This window comes from Thermobia domestica, chromosome 8 (assembly GCF_964235325.1).
Source record: "Thermobia domestica chromosome 8, izTheDome1.hap1.1, whole genome shotgun sequence".
NCBI classification, from domain to species: domain Eukaryota; kingdom Metazoa; phylum Arthropoda; class Insecta; order Zygentoma; family Lepismatidae; genus Thermobia; species Thermobia domestica.
In genome coordinates, this window is record NC_137461.1 from 29983601 (window position 1) to 30003771 (window position 20171).

General features: G+C 37.1%; 2 protein-coding genes across 3 annotated transcripts in view; one reads left to right on the forward strand and one right to left on the reverse strand.

Annotated features, from left to right (window-relative positions):
* The window catches only part of LOC145692820 (uncharacterized), a 65448-nt gene extending 46895 nt beyond the window's left edge, over positions 1-18553 (reverse strand). Inside the window, exons 1-2 of one of the 2 annotated variants that reach the window (XM_081768310.1) lie at positions 17974-18553; positions 3272-3425 (exon numbers count right to left, since the gene is read on the reverse strand). In XM_081768310.1, coding sequence (XP_081624436.1) covers positions 3272-3401 — 130 coding nt within the window. In that variant the 5' untranslated portion in view covers positions 3402-3425; positions 17974-18553. The remainder of the gene's footprint in view (positions 1-3271; positions 3426-17973) is intronic. The other variant, XM_081768311.1, reaches the window with a different exon arrangement.
* On the forward strand, positions 9812-15067 carry LOC145692075 (uncharacterized). The gene has a single exon (XM_081767367.1). The coding sequence runs from the start codon at positions 9812-9814 to the stop codon at positions 15065-15067; it is 5256 nt and encodes a 1751-aa protein (XP_081623493.1).
* Positions 18554-20171: the final 1618 nt, after the last annotated feature.

Sequence of the window (20171 nt, forward strand, 5' to 3'; positions counted from 1 at the left end):
CAAAACAACACCAACAACATATCTGATATATGAAGACCCTCTCAGCGGGAATTGAACCCAAGGACTAGTGCGCGCGCTAGCGAGTAAAACAGCGGGAAAAGTTTTATCATGAACGTTAAAGTTTTCGTTTGATACGTCTTTGTGTATAATAAAGTAAATAAATAAGCTCCACATATCTGTGATTGTTATTTTTATTTTTTATCCTATTACTTCAATGCCTTGTGTAGTATTGGTATCTTCTTCAGTGAGGACTTCACCTTTGAATATGAATCGAGCTGATGTTTACATGTTTGTTACCTCCTTATTTTCATCCATATATTCCACTAAAAGAATATTCAAAGCCACTGCAAAGAAATCCTTAGAATTCAGCGCTGAACATGAAAAAAAAAAAAAATGTAGGCTAATCAGGAAAAATAACTGATTTTCATTACAACTACATGCACAGCAAACCTTCATAGGAAGTTAGAGTAGCCAATTCCTATACTTAACACATTACTTGCGTTCATGAAAAATTGCTTAAAACAATCCTGTAGGGCAGTAGGAGAAAAATGTAATCTTCTGCGGTTAAAAATTATTGTGAGTCCTTATGATTAATACATTTCTGAAACTTATGAAAATTTTGTGAAAAATCCTGAAGAATTGTCTGTTCTTTTTTTTTTTTTGTTTTTTTTTTTTTTTTGTTTTTTCTTCATTTAATCAGCTATATTTATAAATTATTTTTCGTTTTACTTAACCCTTTTTCGACTGTCGGGACTTTTAAGTCCCATCTTCTTTACACATACATTATTTCTCTTGTATGCGTTATAATGTCGAAGCCGAACCGCCTGACGGGACTCCTGAGTCCCCTTTCACCTCAGCATTATTCAGCAACAATTGAAGCAGAATTTATTTTTATATAGTCTAATGTACCCTCAATGTACTATATTTTACCATCATATCAAATTATACTAAAAAAATAAATTCAGCCGGAAAAGGGTTAACGTGATAATATAATCCCAGCTTTTATCTAGTGAGCCTTAAGCCAAATTTAATTCCGTTTCTCTCGTCCTAATGAAGTAGGATCTGTATGTGGAGTCTTTATTTTACGAAGAGGTTTTATGGAGCAACTGTACCTAATTAATGTTGTGCTTACAGGAAAGAAATCAGTTATTTTTTTTCTGATTAACCTACAAATATTTTATTTTAAAATCGAAGTGGTTTTTAGAATTTCCTTCCATTGATTTCGAGTGTTGTTTTAGTGGAATATATGGATGTAAGTAAGGAGATATTAAACATAAAAATATGAAATTACAACCGTCATGATGCTTATTATATGGACACAGGGATTGTCCAAGCACAGCAGTGGTCTTTGGTAGAACACATGTGATCCGCGTGGACAGCACCGACCTCGAGGGTGAGAGAATGGGTTGCTGTTCTGGGAGGCAGACTGAGTAAGGTAGTGGTTAACGCATAGGAACGGTATGCAGGAGGTGCCGGGTTCGAGTCCAGGTCTAGTCAGTCACTTTTTCACTCTTTGAAAATATCAACTCGACTCACATTCAAAGGCCAAGTTTTCCCTGAAGAAGATACCAGTACTACACAAGGTATTAAAGTAAAAGAATTAAAAATATAAAATAAAAAAAAAATCGCCCAGGTACATGAAATTTGTTTCTTTACTTTCTTCTATTATCTACATTTCATTTCATAATCTAAATAGTTCATTAATTCATTTTTTTAAATAATACCGTTATTAGTTCAGTTGTTAATATAACTTTTAAAAAAAAAAAAAAAAAAACTAATCAACCCTATGGTCTATGGAATCCGAAGATTCAATGCTGTATTCACAAAAGCTCTCCAAAACAGCATTTCACGAAAGCTGTATTCTATCCTTAGACAACTGGATTCAGTTTCCGTTTTGTATTCCTATTTCTGCGAGATCCATCATAATATTCTCCTCTCATCTAAGCCTAGGTCTTCCTAATAGTCATTTTTTTATTGGATTTTCAGGTAAAACTTTGAAAGCATTCCTACTTTATTTTAATCTTGCTACATGACCTCTCCACCTAAGCCTCCTAGATTTGATGACCCTAACAATGGTAAACGATATAAATCATGTAGTTCCTCGTTATGAAGTCAATGGAGAACTTTTGTGAATACAGCATTGAACTTCAGGGTTCCATAGGTCATAAAGTTAGTTAGTTAGTCAACTTTATACAAGAAAACAATCTTATTCTATAGCTAATTTTCTACTACAGAAACATTTATCAACAGTTATTAACAATTTTAGATATAACATCTTAAAAGATGGTTCCAAGGGTTCGTGCTCAATAAAGAGATAAATGCGTGTTACACCAAGAATAACTTAATCATAAAAAAAAATATCAGCTTACAAAGATATGCATGGACAATGGGACCAATGGATTACTCTTGGATCCTTACGACAAGTAATAAGAAAAAATAAATAACAAAACGAGCTACGAAACAGGGCATAGGTGATTTAGATCTGCGTTTCATGAAGAAGGTGTCTCAAAAGAAGTTGAAATGAAACGAAAACGTTGTGAACTTATGAACCGATCCAATATAATATAACAATATCACACGAAAAACAATTTCTTGGATAAGAGTTAAACGCTTACGTGTTGCCAGTTCTCTTGAAATAGCTAATTGATAAAGCAATCACAAAAAGAAGGCAAAAAAAGAATTAGAGTTTAAACACAATAATTCAAAGTAGCGTTCTGCGTAGTAGATCTGCGCTAAGATTTGGATTGTTATCGGAAATGGAAATGGAAATAATTTTGTATATATATTTATATAGTAATTTTTTATATATGTTTATATAGTAATTTTATAAATGTATATATATATAAATGAAAGTCACACCTATATTTGTGATTTCATACCTCTTGAACCACCCGATCGATCACGATGAAATTTGTTACATAAATGACGTTCAGGAGTTTTTATTATTATTATCATTATTTCACTCTCATGGTGCAACTTAGGGGAGGGAAAGGAGGGAGATATTTAAAAATGATCAAAAATGACCGATATTAGTGTCGAATCTAAAATTTTCGGGGTCGCTGGGACAAACAATGACACTTCCGATGCCGTTTAAATTCAAATTTACTCCTTTATGTTTAAACTGAGACATGCGAAGGATGGGTATTCTGTTAGTGTCTTCTATATTTCATTCCGCCAATAAAATAAAATCAACAAATAAATAAATAGGCAATACACCATACTTGATTACAAGCTAGAATAAAAACTTAAAATATTCAACTTGTTTCCTTACTAATGGTAGTGATTCGTTTATAGTTTTCCAGTAAATTATGACAACGTTGCTTTTCGACTCCGGACATAGTAGTCCATTCCTCGGGTGGAACGTACTTTCGTAGTTCTCTTAAACCTTTCTCAACAGCCATTATGCAAGAGTCACAAGGTTACTCCTGGAAAACACACAATTTAGAAGATTAGAAAAAAAACGTGTAATTCTTACTTACAATCTTATCAGCTAAGCAAGTGTAAATAACTAAGATACAGGTGGATGCACGAATAAATTCAAGAAGAAACTTGTTTGATCTATATACAATTCTAAGGAACGAATTATTGAAGTTTCAAAATGTGAGTCAGAATAATTTTACTGTAAATTTTAAAGAGAAAACATAATCGTATACGTTTAAAAATGGGTTGTTAAACAAACATGCAGGATGGTAATTATTTTTGACAGGTTAGTTGGCTGGACTTTGGCATCCCATCTCAACCTTGAAGCTACAGGAGTGGCACAAAGTCCAGTTACCCATGAAAATAAGTAGCATAAACCACTAAACGTACGTAAATAACTACACGAAAAGAAGTGATTGACATGAACAGCAATGCTTTCGAGTAGTTTTATTGAGACAGGAAACATTAAGTGTCCAAAGGATCAGTCTGTCCACCGTCATTCCCATGACAAAAGATAATATGTCGCTAATTTTGGTGCGACATTTTGTGAAGTATTGCAGGTGTAACTTGAGTAAAGGGTTGTTTTACAGTTTTTGCAGTGGTGTCGTAACGATTTTGTGCAACGAGGCCCTTTATGAACGCTCATAGCGCATTATCACAGGTGGTGAGGTCTGGGCTTCCTCTCATGCACGTAACAACTTGTAATAACACGTTATTGAATACTTTAACTGGAAACCCCATAGCAGAACATGCCGCGATCTGCGATGTCATCGCAGAAAATTTTTGCCGCGCCTGTGCAGAAAAATTGCCAGAGAATAGCCAACAGAAAAAGGTAAAAACATGCGTGCTATGTGTAGATGTCTTAAATGCTCGTATAAATATAGTTTGAACTGTTTTTTACATCGCTTAAAGCGTATTTTTAACAATCACGAGTATTTCTTCTGGAATTGATCATCTTGATTTTTTTATTTTCGAATTCCTGCAGAAAAGTTTTGACTTACAAAAGCTTATCGCAGAAAGACGAAGAAAGTTCTCCCATCGAGACTGGAAGTATCAGCCATCGATCACACAATCTGAAACAACTGAAAACCTTACATTAACATTTATCAAGGATTAGCGGGAAAACTTACATGACCATTTATCAAGGGGTAAAGTCACTTTGTGGCCACCCTGTAGATTAAACGTGGATCTACAGTTTAGGGTAAAATGCGAATCGTAATGCATTCAATGCTCTCCCACCAGAAATCGAACACGGTACCCGTGCACCAAAGGTGCGCTTGCTTAAATCTAGACTAACAAGGGAGGACAGGGTGAAAATGAACCTTTATTACGAGCTTCTAAAATATATATAGGAATAATAGACTATCAACCTTCTCGTATATTTTGAAATTGCCTGTTTACGAGTTTCGAGCCCAAACTATATATTAGGACATATTGAATTCTCATTCTCACTTAAATGCCAATTTAGACCCGTGATTCTCAACCTTTTTTGACTGACGGCACACTTTACTGTACACCTACTACATCGCGACACACTTGTTTGACATATTAAAATTATATAAATTTCACGTCAGTGGAATACGTACAGTTTCATCAAGCAATGTCAAGCATTCAATCTAATCTTCTTTCAGGACATGCATGATTTATGTATATGTTAATATAGTAAATGTTTCTTTTCCCATAATATCTTGCTCAGGGGGGTTAAAATCCCGAAACCCTCCTTGTGATAATAGTGTAAAATTGTAAGTTTTTAAAAACTAGGCTAGTAACTCTATGTAGTACTGTTCATTGTTACTGCCGTTGGAGGCGCTGACGGTTACAGTTTATCTCTAAACTGATTCTAACCAATTGACTCATTAAATTCCAAAAATTTCACGACACACTTTATGGGACTGTGCGACACAACGGTTGAGAACCGCTGATCTAGACCACACCCTACACAAGAAACGATTCCCCATTCTCTTTCTTCTCTCTTAAAAAAAAAAAATAAAAATAAAAATAATAATAATAATAATAATAATAACGACAAATGTCCCTCTGATTTTATGGAGAAAGGACAAGAAGATAGTATTTTAGATAGATATGGTTTTGATATAAGAAATGAAAGAGGAGAGGAACTGGTCAGTTTATATATATTATATTCAAATATAAATAGAGTATATATAAATTACTCAAATATATATAGACCGAGTTCACTTGTAATTGAGAAGACTTGATTCACCCAGAGAAGAAAATATTCATATATTTATATTCATCTCTATTTATCCAATTTTGTACATAATCGGTCAGAGACCAGTACATAGGAACTGTAATTAATATTGAGATATTTGAGTAATTTTACATAGTGTCACTTAAATATTCATTAACATTGTAATACACTTTGAGACTAAGATTTTTTTTTTTTTTTTTTTTTTTTTTTTTTTTTTTTTTTTGTATACTTTCAATAACCTTCAAGTAAACTGGCAGCTTATTGTACAATTTAATGAACATAGGAAATATACTTTTCTTACTCAACTATAGTTTTGATCTAATGTGTATATTTTGTGCTTTTGACATGTGTCGTATGAATAAAAATACTTTCACTCGTTTTAACTAAAAATTTGTGTGTGTATATAAATAGGAAATAGTTAAAGTTTTATCTGAGTGAAACGTACTTTTATAGGAAGCTCTTGATGAAAGATTAAAAAATGGTCCGTATTACCTTCTTCTGTAAGCGAAAAACTTTAGCACTAAGAAAGGAAACTTCCCAGAAAATTATTTCAAAACTTAATGAAGACTGGAACTTAGCATAATATAATGAAAGCTAAGTTTGTTTCGAAACAGAACCATATAGTCTATAAATCACAAAACAAACACTGCTTATTTATTTTTTTTATTTTTTTTTATTTAGATCAACGATGTGTTCATCCCAAGTCAGTCTATCGTTTGTTTCATAACTCCTAAAAATTTTATGAAAAGTAAGTAAGCTACGGACATCGTATTTAAACAACAGTAGATACTATTATCAGTGATGCTAGGTCCTCGTTTAAATTTCCCTCAGGTACGCTCAAAAATTCCCTTTTTAAGGTAAAATTTCTCTAATTTTCGTACTGTATATATGTATATATATCATTGTTTAAAAAGAGTATTATTGCGTATCTATGGATTATTATACTGTGCTCATATCTTCACAACATACATCTGTGCTTTTGATCTTCTGTTATTATTTCAATGTTATCTTGTATAATTACATTCTTAAGCCAGGCCGCGGAAGGCTTGTGGACAAAAAAAAAAAAAAAAAAAAAAAAAAAAAAAAGTTTGTCACTTTGTGTGTGGGATTCTGGAAAGAATGCCACCGTCATTCGTCATGCTGCCACAGTGCTTAGAAACATAACATTTGTTGAAAAGCTAAATTTCCCTACATTTTATCTCATATTCGTAAAATCTCCCTTTTTTCCTCCTTAAAAAGTTCTTTGCTAAATCTCCCTACGCTGCGAGAAATTTCCCTCAAACTAAAATCACTGACTATTATAGGTATATGCAAGTAGTAATGAAAATTAAGTGTTTTAATTTTCTTTGCATTTATCATCAGTTGGTTCTGAGACGGCCATTTTGTCAAATATGTAGAGATGTGTAGGGATATGCGCAAAAGATGACTAAACATATCAAATACGTTATATTGATTCAGGAAATATAACGAAATAGTTTAAAGAACGCGAAGTCTCTCTCCAGGACAGTTATTTTCTTTAATCATAAATTTATTTTATTTATTTATTTATTTGTTTATTGAAGTGTAGTATCTCTTTTGGGTACTGAAGCGATATGACATGTGAACTACAGTTCAGTGATAATTTCAGATTTACCCAGGGAAGAATTTCAGTACACTGAAGTAAAACAGTAGTACTGTGAAAATCTTGAGATCCACATTAAGCATGATAGGAGTTTCCCGGATCACCTTCTGAAATTATCAGTGCTACAGTTTAAAATGGAATTCGAACCACGGTAATGCGTTCAATGCTCTCTCACAAGGAATCGAACCCGTGTACCGAAGTGAGGGGAGCCGATAATAGCCTTGCACTGGCCGAAGTGAATATCCAATTGAAAAATGTAGCCAGAAGAAAAGGGGAAAACATGAAGAAGGATACTGTTAAGTTGAAAAATTGAAGAAGAATAATTCGTGTATAAAATAATTCGTGTGAAACTACGAAGAGAAGTATTCAAAAACACAAGAAAGATATGTGCCAGTTACTAATACGCAGTGGGAGCATATTAAACACGTGTATCAAACTGCAGAATAACAGGATACAGCAAAAAGAACAAACTACTAAAAACTATATGTTACGGAAGACTGTTGCAGAAAACAAGAGAAAAGAAGACCTGCAAACAGGATAATGAAGGGTAAATCAAAAGATGTAGAGCTCAATATCAAGTAGCAAAGGGAATTTAAAAACAAACTTAATTAATTAAAAAAAAGTTACGGTGAAAATAATTCAGCGTTCTTTATTCCGAACTGAAAAATAAGAAACAAGCCATAAGTCGGATGCCTTACCCTTGTTATTAGTACAGATCGTGTAGATCTGAAGGCCTCCGACTTACGGCTATTTTACGACTTTTCTTTTATTTTCCAGTTAAGAACAAAGGCCAATAAATTATTTTCACTGTACTCGTTTTTTTTTTTTTTTTTTAATTAAGTTTCTTATGTTCTGCTTTTCATTGTACAGACCGCTATCATTGTTATTAACCTTTCCTCTCTCTTCCTCCAATTTAATCGATTTTCTTTCCGGTTAGTTTTCCCCTATGATTAATGTCAGCGCATTAAGTTCACGTGGTCCTCGGTTCGATTCAAGGGCTGGAAAAGAATTAAAATTTGAGAGCATTAAGGTGGTTTGGTTTCTATGTTAAAACTGTATGTTTTCGGTGTTGAAAAAGGACGCTAAACCTCCGCATATAAACAAACAAACAATAGAGGTAACATTATCGAAGAAGGCTCCACAGACAGCCGAAATTATGTGTATATGAAGTTAATTAATAATTTTTGGATACAACGATACTTAATTAATAGTAGTCATAGGGATTTAACTATTGAGGGAAATAACGTAATCTTTCCAACTTTTCACTTTGATGATTTAATTGGATATCTACCACGCCACGAGGAATGTGAAATTGTTGAAGTTTTATCAGCAGCTGGATACTGGTTAGAATCTGCCGACCAGCCAGGATAGGTCACAAATTTCTGCAGATTCCCACGGAACTCACTGTCGTGAATAGTCGACTCTTCATTTTGAAATGGAACCATGAAAACCTCTGATAATAGTCTATTCGAATAAGTCTACAGCAGCATCTGGACGATGGAACTCACAGAGTTCCCGAAATATTGGCCGGTCACAATGCTTCAAGTTGAAACGTGTAAATTGACACACATACCGTCAGTGACCACGGAAAAATTATCACTGCCACTGAGATCTAGATGTACTCGTTATATGAAGGAAGACGCAAGGGAAATATTAGTTTGGTGTGAATGAAATGTCCGTTTCCACGTCTGGCGGAAAAATCGTCTCAGCAACACAACATAGGAATCGACTAGGGTCACGTGTGTAACGTCACAAACTCTGTACATGACTAGCAAATTGGCTGGAGTACCAGACAGACAGTAGACAGTACGTTGTTGAACAGGGCCTATGAAAGTGTATGGTGGGAAGCATACAATTGCGTGTGATTTTTCTTTAAGAATTCAAACTAGGACATCATTCTGCATAGCAATTCCCTATTAAAAAAAAAAAAAATCAAGAATGATGAAATTAACGCACTACTTGTTATTGGTTTCTCAAATTTCTCTCTGGTGATCAGCATTACAAAATGATTCCCGAAAGCACAACATCATGTTCGAATGAGCTACACAGGAATACCGTGGAACTAGATCTTCAAAAAACTGTTTGTGCAATTGCAGACGAGTTACGCATACACCATCCCATTGTCATTCGGGAGCTCCGTGCAATTGGGTACAAAGTTAACACTGGCCAACTAGAATCATCGTCTAGAACTTGCCATATGAGTTAACACTGGCCAACAAGAATCGCCACCTGGAGGTGAGCAGTTCTGTAAGTGTAAGTAATAACCGGCAAAGTTTTCTGCAAACGGATTATCATTTCAGCTGAAAAATGGATATCTTTCTCAGGTGATGTTGGGAATAGGAGCTGGCAACATTGTGCCTTGTTTGCAGTTCAGCTGCTAGAAGAAGAAGAAGAAGAACTAGAAAGTTGTGGCCGCATGGTGCTTGTAGAAGCTATTTTCTTGTGTTACGTTCTTTTGTGGAAATAAAAGTGAATAGCTGGAAATAAAAGGGTTTCATTCCTCTAAAGTGTAGATCTTTTGATTTCTAACATCTGGCGACTGTAACAGGACACAATAGACCATGGAGGAAATGAAAAAACAGCGTAAAATCTTGAGAGCAGCATTCACTAGGTTGCATACGAACTGTTCGGAACTGTGTAGCGCAGAACTTAAAAACGAAAGTGATATTAGTGGTACATTTCAAGTGTTAGAAGAGAAATACATGAAAATGAAGGAGATAGATGAGAAGATAATGACATCAGCAATAGAAGATAATTGGAGCGAGAAAGAACTACTAGAAGAAACGGAGCAAGCAGATAAGTATTCTTTAAAATTCTACCAAATTAAAAACAAGGTTGAGGCTGCGTTGCATGCGTGTAAAACGAACGAGAGTAGTGGTAGCACGAGTAGTGAAAGAAACTTTAAACTTCCAGAAGTGGAAATTAAGAAATTTGATGGTAATTTGAAAAACTGGCTTCCGTTTTGGTCACAGTTTGTGCGCATAGACGAAGATAAACGGATTCCTAATGTAGACAAATTCCAATATCTCATTCAAGCTATTGTACCGAACACACGTGCACGTCAGTTCGTAGAAAGTTTTCCCCTGTGTGAAGATAACTACCCGAAGGTTATTCAGGGTTTGAAAGCGCGTTTTGGACGTGACGATATGTTAGTAGAGGTATATGTTCGTGAACTTTTAAAGCTAGTGTTTCATAATCTAAGTAACAATGGTAATCTAGAATTGATAGACCTGTATGACAAGTTGGAATCTCAACTTCGCGCTTTAAGTACTTTAGGTGTCACAACAGATAAATGTGCTGCCATGCTGTATCCCCTTGTGGAGTCATGCTTACCTGCTGAACTATTGCGTACGTGGCAGAGGGACAGTACAAACAGTGCAGACGCAACTTTAGAAAAACGTTTGGAAGACTTTATGTCATTTTTGCGGAAAGAAGTAGAAAATGAAGAAAGAATAGCTCTTGCTGTGTCCGGGTTTGATATACAAGACACCAGTAATGTGGGAAAGAAAAAGAAAGAACGCAGTAATCGTTCCGATTTTGTACCAACTGCCGCTGAATTAGTTAATTGTAAAAAGAGTGCAAAGTGCATTTTTTGTGATCAATCGCACGCAAGTGAAAACTGTGTAAAAGCCTGTAATTGGACATACGAGGAAAAAATAAACATTTTGAAGGGAAAGGGATGCTGTTTTCGGTGCCTTAAGAATTCGCACAAGAGTTCAAAATGTTATGCTAAGTTGACTTGTAGTGCATGCAAGGGGCGTCACGTTAGTGTTATGTGTAGTGGCAGAAATAAATCTAAGAATGCGTCAAGTAACGGTGATAAACAGACTCATGTGAAGCATGTTATCGAAAACACACTGACAAACAATGAACATTCCGAAACATTTTTACAAACATTGGTAGTAAAAGTGAGAGGGCGGAATTCAGAAAAGAACGTCAGGGCGATTATAGACACTGGTTCACAGCGATCTTATATCTGTACTAGCTTAGCGCAGGAAATGAACTATGAAGTATTACGAAAAGAAACTGTAGCGCACGCTCTTTTTGGAGGTGTATTTTCAGAACCATGTGAACATGACTGTTTTCGAGTTAGGCTAACCAACCTCAATGGTGATTATGCATGTAATTTTGAAGCACTGAATCAGGATGTTATTTGTAATAGTGTTACATCAATCATAGATGGTCCTTGGTTATCAGAGTTACGGGAAATGGGTATAGAAATATCCGATAATCAACCTGGCCCAATCGCAATTTTAATAGGAGCGGACATTGCCGGTAAACTTTTCACAGGTAAGAGAATTGCTTTGAAAGTTGGCCTGATTGCTATGGAGACATTGCTCGGCTGGATTTTAATGGGAAAAATAAACAGGAAGGATTCTGTTAGGTTTTCTACAATGCAAGTCACAACGATGTTTTGCAAATCAACACCTGTTTCAGACTTGTGGAAATTGGATGTTTTAGGCATAACCGATCCAGCGGAAAAGAAAACGAAAATGGAGGCGCAACAGAAAGTAATGGAATATTTTAACCAGACAACGACCATTAACGCTGACGGGAGGTATGAAGTAAAAATGCCTTGGCTAATGGAACATCCACCTCTCCCCAACAACATAGATACCTGTAAAAGAAGACTGAAGAATGTAGTTGCTAGATTGAAGGCTGAAAACTACTACGAAATGTACGAGAAGGTTCTGAAAGAGTGGGAAGACGAAGACATCGTAGAGGAAGTTCCTGCGGAAGAGATAGAGAAGAAAGGCTACTACTTACCTCATCGTCATGTTGTTAAGATGACTAGTAGTACGACGAAGATCCGTCCAGTATTCGATGCCTCAGCGAGAGAGAAAAATCATCCATCTTTAAATCAGTGTTTAGAGAAAGGAATCAATTTGATAGAAATTATTCCAGCGATTCTGACACGTTTTAGATTGAACAAGTTGGGAGTTGTGTCTGACATAAAGAAGGCGTTTCTACAAATTTCCCTGTGTAAGAGTGACCGAGACTATTTACGATTTCTTTGGATAAATGGAGAAGGTGGTATAAAAATATATCGTCACAAAAGAGTAGTGTTTGGCGTGAGTTGCAGTCCTTTCCTGTTGGGAGCCGTAATAGAGCATCATCTTAGGCGAGCACTACAAACGTGTAATGAGGGTCAGAGTAGTTATGCTAAGGAAGTCATTTTGAAGTTATTGAATAGTTTTTATGTAGATAATTGTGTCACTAGCGTCAAAAATGAAGATGAGCTTCGTCAGTTTAGAGAAGAAGCCACGAACTTAATGGCGGAAGCAAAATTCGAACTTCGAGGGTGGGAGCATACCTCTTTAGAAAACACACTAGAAGAGAATAGAGTTCCTGTACTTGGCCTACAATGGGAAACTGTTTCAGATGTGTTGGAATTACGACCAGAATGTTGTGAGGGTACAAAACCTGCGGTTGTCACGAAGAGAATAATTTTGTCATTTGCTAACAGAATATTTGATCCTATTGGTGTCACGTGTCCAGTAACATTAAGCCCGAAAATTCTTTTACAACAAGTATGGTCATCGAAGGTAAATTGGGACGAAGCGGTACCAAAGGAAGTTGAGAAGAAATTCCTACAATGGATCAAAGAGTTGCCTCATTTAAAGAGACTTGTCTTTCCAAGATGGGCTGCTGGAGATTGTAAGAATTGGAGCCTACATGCATTCTGCGATGCTAGTGAGAGATCGTATGCTACGGCTGTCTTTCTCAGAACTGAAGAAAAAGGACAAGTAAAGGTGCAATTGATACAGGCGAAATGCAGGGTTGCTCCGATGAAGAAGTTAACCATTCCTCGACTGGAATTACTGGCAGCTACAATTGGCGCAAGGTTAGCTACTACAGTGAGAGAAACATTGGATGTTGAAGATGTACCAATTTATTTCTGGACAGATTCTACCACCGTTTTAGCATGGATTAAGCGGGATATGCCATGGAATACCTTTGTGTGGAATCGAATACAAGAAATAAGAAGATTAAGCAATTCAGGCAACGAGTGTTGGAGATTTGTTCCAGGAACCATGAATCCAGCTGATCTGCCCTCACGAGGATGTTCACCTGAACAGTTAGTTGCGTCAAAATGGTGGGAGGGTCCAGACTGGTTAAGACGACCAATAGAAGAGTGGCCGGAGCAGAAGTACACTTATCAAGAAGAAATAATCTCAGAAGAAAGAAGAAAAAACATTGTATCTGTAATGATTAATGCCAAAGAAGAAAACTGTGATTGGTACTACCGCCGTTTTTCAAAATATGAACAGATAATCCGCATGGTTGGTTGGATCAAGAGATTCATCTTCAATTGTCGTAATGGAAAGAAGAGAAGACAAGGAGAATTATCGGTAGAAGAAGTGACAGCTGCTGAGAAAACAGTCCTTAAACTCGTTCAGAAAGAGTCATTCGACGGCGTAGAAGACCAAAAGTTGAAGTCACTATGCGCATTTGAAGACAAAGATCAGATCATTAGGCTGAAGACGAAAATTGTAGAGCTTTCAGATTCAGAAGTGTTTCGGTATCCTGTTGTATTGCCAAACGCACATCCTGTGGTCAAGCGGTTGATTCATGACAAACATGTAGAATCTTGTCACGTTGGAGTGCAGGGTCTGATGAGTCTTCTCAGAGAAAGGTACTGGATTATAAGAGGAAGGCAAGGCGTTCGATCCGTTGTTAGAAGGTGTGTCGTCTGTAGAAGATACAACGCCAAGAAGATGGAGACCTGTCCCGTGGCCTTACCAGAAGATAGAGTTAAGGAATCAGCAATCTTTGAAGTTACAGGATTGGATATGGCGGGTCCAGTAATACTAAGAGATGGCAAGAAAGCATGGATTTGTATCTTCACATGTGCAGTGTATAGAGCGGTACATCTAGAATTAGTATCTGGATTGTCAACGGCCGATTTCCTTCAAGCGTTGCGGAGATTCGTCGCTAGAAGAGGACGTCCATCAGTAATCTACTGTGATAATGGTACCAATTTTGTCGGTGCAGAGAGCTTGTTAGACAAACTCGAGTGGGAAAAGATAGAAGCGTACACCACTACGAAGCGTATCAAATGGAAATTTATTCCTCCCACATCACCTTGGTGGGGCGGCTGGTGGGAACGTCTGATTAGACTAATGAAACAGTTGTTGAGAAGAGTACTTGGAAGAGCTTCCCTGACTTATGAAGAATTTAACACAATTCTTTGTGACTGTGAAGCAGTTATAAATTCCCGTCCTTTGACATACGTTTCGGAAGAAAGTTCTGATTTTGTGCCTTTAACTCCTCTAATGTTCCTACAACAGAATGCTGAAATTGGAGTACCTGACATTGATGTCATAGAAGCGGGGAGTCTACGAAGAAGACTGAAATACATTCAGGATTTACGGAAGATTTTACGCAGTAGGTTTCGAAAGGAATATTTGGGACAGTTGGTTCAACATTGGAGAACCAGAGTAAATTGTAAGAAGATAGAAGTAGGAGAGGTTGTTCTAGTGGGAAACGACAACTTAAAGCGGTTGGAATGGCCCCTAGCACGTGTTGTGGAACTTATACCTGGCCGTGATGGAAAAGTTCGTCTGGTGAGACTAAAGACCGGCGCGGGGATGATGGTGAGACCTCTTCAACGTATCTTCCCTTTGGAAATCAGGTCAGAAGAAGCTGTTGAACAGAATGTACTTAAGAGAAGACTGGTGGTACGAGAACCGAGAAGTGAAACTGATCAATGTGAAGGTGAAAAGGAATCTCAAATTATCACTACTAGAACTGGAAGAGCTGTGAAACCTCCCAAAAGATTGTCTCTTTTTACGTATTGTAATCCACAGTTTTAATGATGGGATGGTTGAGTCACTAGTTCCCTTACGTGACTCAAGGTGGGAGGATGTTGGGAATAGGAGCTGGCAACATTGTGCCTTGTTTGCAGTTCAGCTGCTAGAAGAAGAAGAAGAAGAACTAGAAAGTTGTGGCCGCATGGTGCTTGTAGAAGCTATTTTCTTGTGTTACGTTCTTTTGTGGAAATAAAAGTGAATAGCTGGAAATAAAAGGGTTTCATTCCTCTAAAGTGTAGATCTTTTGATTTCTAACAGGTGAGGTGAAACCATCAATGCAAACCGTTACAATGTTGAACTTCATGAAATGCACCACAAATTGGTCTGAAAATATGATGTCCTCGTGTTGGACTACAATACTTACTCAAATGCCGCGCATAGGACGGTACAGGCTCTCCATTAGCTGTATTATGAAACACTTCTTCAACCACCGTATTCCCTGATATCATTGGTTAAAACATTTTCCGACACCTGAATCACTTCTTACGAAGGGAGATCATCCTTGATGATTGGCTGGTGCAACGCTGCAACGTGTGGTAGAGGACCTTTTTTGCAACACAGACTTCAAGCTGCTTTCACTATGAATTCTAATCGTTGACTAAGCAATCGCAAAATGTGGTTATAGATGTAGACTCCGACTAACCAGGCATTTGTATTAGTTTTGTTTTGGCCTTTGAAAATGACGCACCTGAAACGAATATTTCATTTGCACCTACATAATATTGCACAAGAATAGTTGAAATGCATTGTCCTTCAGCACGAAAGCTATATGTGACGTGGAGCTACAGTTTAATGTAGAATCTGAACCATTGTAATGCGTTCAAAATGCTAATGCTCCCCATTGGGAATTAAATCCAGGACCACGTGACCAAAGGCGCATGTGTTGTTAATGAAATTATTTTAAATACTTTTAAACGCAAACGAATAATGCTTGAATACCAGAAGAATCCTGATTTTTCTATAGGAAAAAAGTTTGCATATGATAATGTTAGTACGTGTCAACGTTAGTAGTAGTATGTATCAACGGTTAGCTGGGACATGTTAGGGATCCATGTTTCCTCTAAACCCTTGAAATTATCTAGTTTACACTACATAAAATGGCAGTTATAAACAGAGCGAACAAAAGTCTCACAAGTTATTTTAAAATATTATTTTTATTTATTTATTTTTGTGAGAGGTACTGATAATTGAGACAAACACTTCAGGAAAATCAGAAGAATTCATAAACTTTTTGGTTTGAGTAGTGAAATCGGTACGCTACGCAGTGACACTTCCCGGATAGGCACTTCCGAATAAATCAACCATTATACGTCTGTACCATAAATTCAAGAAAACTAGGAGCGCGTCAAATGCCCTTTGAAGTGGCAGACTGACGGTACTCATCGAGGACAAAGTGATTAATATCAGTGCAGCAATGAAGATTAGTTCGCAGAAGTCCTTGTGTAGGTTGTCTAGTCGGAGTGGTGCGCCTTACGTACAGTAAGTATCGCTGTGATATATTCGTTAGAAATGTTTCCGAACAAAATCAGAGTTAAGCCCGGAAATTCCCTTATTGTCAATGGTTCATAAACATGAAACACGATGAAGAGTTGGACAATTGGTATTAGTTATACGGGACATGGTTTCACTTCGACGAGTACGTGCATTCACTAAATCTGCATTTGTAGTCGATTGACAACCCACATGTAGTGCATGAATCTCCTTTCCACGTTCAAAAGATTGACGTATAGAATTCCATTGCTCGAAAAAAAAAAAAAAAAACTGTTAACGCTGTGGCACGACGATTAACAGTGGAAAATATCTTCAGCTGGTCAAGCATTTTTTGCTACTCCGATTGATGAGGAAAAGTGTGGTTTCAATACGACAGTGTAACTTCCTATATCAATTATATCGCCACGAAGTATTTGGAATCTATATTATTAGGATGCATCATTTCCAAGTCATTGTGGACACATCAATCTCCCGATTTTACTTCACTAAATATATTTACTCTTATGGGGATTTGAAATCAATGGCTTACATAACTCATTTGGAAAAACTGTAGACCGACATTCAATGAACTATGGACACAAATTCACGTACAGTGCTCCAGAACATGTTCAAGAACATGATCAGGAGGGTACATACGTTAAGAAACAATACATGGTGGCCATTTTCAACATCTTTTGTAGACCTCTCTGCAGTGGCGTAACTAAAGGTTTGGGGGCCACCCCGCAGACAGCGTGGAGTGGGGCCCCTTCTCTACGTCCCAGTTCACGATTTGGGGGCTCTCTGATGGCTTGGCCCCCCGCAATGCGGGGTCCTTATTTACGCCCCTGCCTCTATGGGTTGCGTAACTTTTTGATCACCCTGTATCATTTTCATGAATCTTCCATTACTTATTATGGTAAAGCTTACATCTAATCCATCTTTTCATAAGGAACTAGTATACATGTACATTTCATCTAGCCTTATATAAAACGAATATTCACAAAGAAATGAAAAGTAGAAAAATAACCAACTGCTTGTTTATTGCATACTTTTTAAACGAAAACGCCTTTATCAGTAATCTCCAGAATAACTGTTGGATGTTTGTTTATCGTAAATACTTTAGGTACAACCTGAGAACGATTTATCCATTAAAACAGGAAAATATGGTAACTCTCAAAACAAATTTTATTAAAAATAATTGCTACGGATAACTATCCCACTACGTTTTCATATGTACAAGGTGTATTATCTTAATTACTTGTACATATGATATCGTGCAAAGTTCTTATTGTTATATTTAACACTGATTCATATTAAGAATCATAGTAAGTTAGGCCTACTCAGTTTGGAGGCAAATCATTTTTCATTACTTTTGGCAATATATCTTACGAAAATATCTACGTATTTATTTGTAAACATATCCTATGATTCAGATTTACCGTTTGACAAAAGCGTTACCTATCCTCTTCGCCAGAATTTTTTGGGGAGAAGTCGTGAAAAAGACATTTACATTTCTTTTCAACACGATCACATGACTTTACGTTTGTCATTTGTCATTTGAGTAATTTTCTTTAGTTCATATTTAATTAAGGCACACACTGACAGAAGTCTTATAGTTGAGTAGATTATTCGCAAATGTATTCTATATACTGCGTAAAGTTAAAATAGGCCTATTTTTGCAACGATATTTATTTCTTTATTGAAATTTAGCGCTTTCTTCACCGAGAGTATCGAACATGGACATAAAGTTTTAAGGTGTAATCCGAACTATAGTACGGTAATACATTCAAATCTCAAACTTTCTTGCTTCACCATCATACAGTGGCGTACGCAAAGGGAAAACTTTCCCCTTGAAGTAGATATTATGAACACACACAAATATTTATTTTTCCGTAACATCTTACTCAACAGGATTAAATCCCGAAACCTCCTTCTGTACGCCACTGGTATAGTATATAAAAGAATAAGCCGTTTTTGATGCAGTGTCGTGTGTAATTTTGAAGCTGCTTGCTATATTTGATGCAACTGTTATCCATCCAACATACTTTTCAGGAAAACAAGTGAAAAGCTCCGTGCAATGGGCCAATCGTGCATCTTGGTAATAAATCTAGAATCAGTAGTGGAACTGCGAGGGGACTCGGTACTGCTCTCACCACAAAGGGTACGGTACTCTAAGCTCAGTAGGTTCTGCGACAGGTTCGTAGTTAGGGGGTGGCCAGAGGGCTAGGGTCCCTGCAACCATGTTCAGCCCCTCCCTAGAACTTTTAGTTCTTTATTGATATGATGGACGTAAAGTGAACTCAAGTCAACCCTCCTCCGAAAATAACCTCAGTTTCCTCTTATCTTGTGTTCTAGTTAGGGGCCTGTTCTGCGATACATAGACTCACTATTCTCATACGCAGGACTCGAAAATTCCTGGGCAATTTATTCATTCGTTCACACAAATTTCACACTATCTGGTCAAAGGCAGACGTTATCTGCAGACACAAAGATATGACGAGAACCAAAAAAGTTATGTGACTTTTTCTTTTTGGAGCAAATTCAGACGATATTTCTGTCTCATAAGAAATATTTTAGGGGCGTGTTCTACATTTATTTCTGAATGTAGGGTAGAGCGTTCACTTCCAGTGCGTGGGGTCCCTGGTTCGATCCCAGCTCATGCCAAGTGGGCTTTGTGGTGGACAAACACCTCGTGCTTGGGTTTTGTCGGGTCCTCCCGTTTCCTCCCACTTTCTTCATTCCAAAATTTCATTCATTTCTCAGCATCACCGTCTCCTTTAGTTCACACGGTATAACCATGGGACATAAAACTCAAAGATTTCATTTCATTTTAGTTTAGTTTTGAATGTAGATATAAAATCCGTATTTTAATGGAAATCCCCATTCTCAAACAGAAGTCGACTATGGGTATGGAAGCGATCGGCAGACTCAGGCCCTTATCCAAGGAGGGGATCTAGGGGCCTTCCCCCCATAAATTTACCCCCCCCCCTAATTTTCACGGTAGGCTTGCAAATGAACTATAATATGGTTGGATCGGGTCCCCCTAACTTCTACCGGGCTCCCCTACATTTTTGGTCTGGCTACCGGCCTGGGCAGACTACTCACCAGATTTCACTACCCTATGGTGGCGTAAATGTACGGGGTGTTAAAATGGAAGTTGGTCATAGGTCACTTCATGGGGCGTGACCTTTTTTTTTTTTTTTTTTAACGATGAGCATGTCAATGTTGTAAAATATTTAAGGTATTGCAAAATAGATTGTATTATTCAATTAGCAAACTGTCGCAAAACACTATAGAAATGATCGATGATATGGCACCACCGTCCTGTTGAAGATAGACCCCTTATCATTACACCATTAACTAACTAACTAACTAACTAACTCTATGGCCTATGGAACCCGGAGGTTCAATGCCTCGTTCTCAAAAGCTCTCCACTGACTTCTATCCTTAGCTAACTGCATCCAGTTTCTACTTTGTATTCCAATCTCTGCGAGATCCATCTTAATATTGTCCTCCCATCTGCGCTTAGGTCTTCCTAATGCTCGTTTTACGATTGGTCTTCCAGTCAAGACTTTGAAAGCGTTTCTACTTTCTTCCATTCTAGCTACATGACCAGCCCACCTAAGCCTCCTAGACT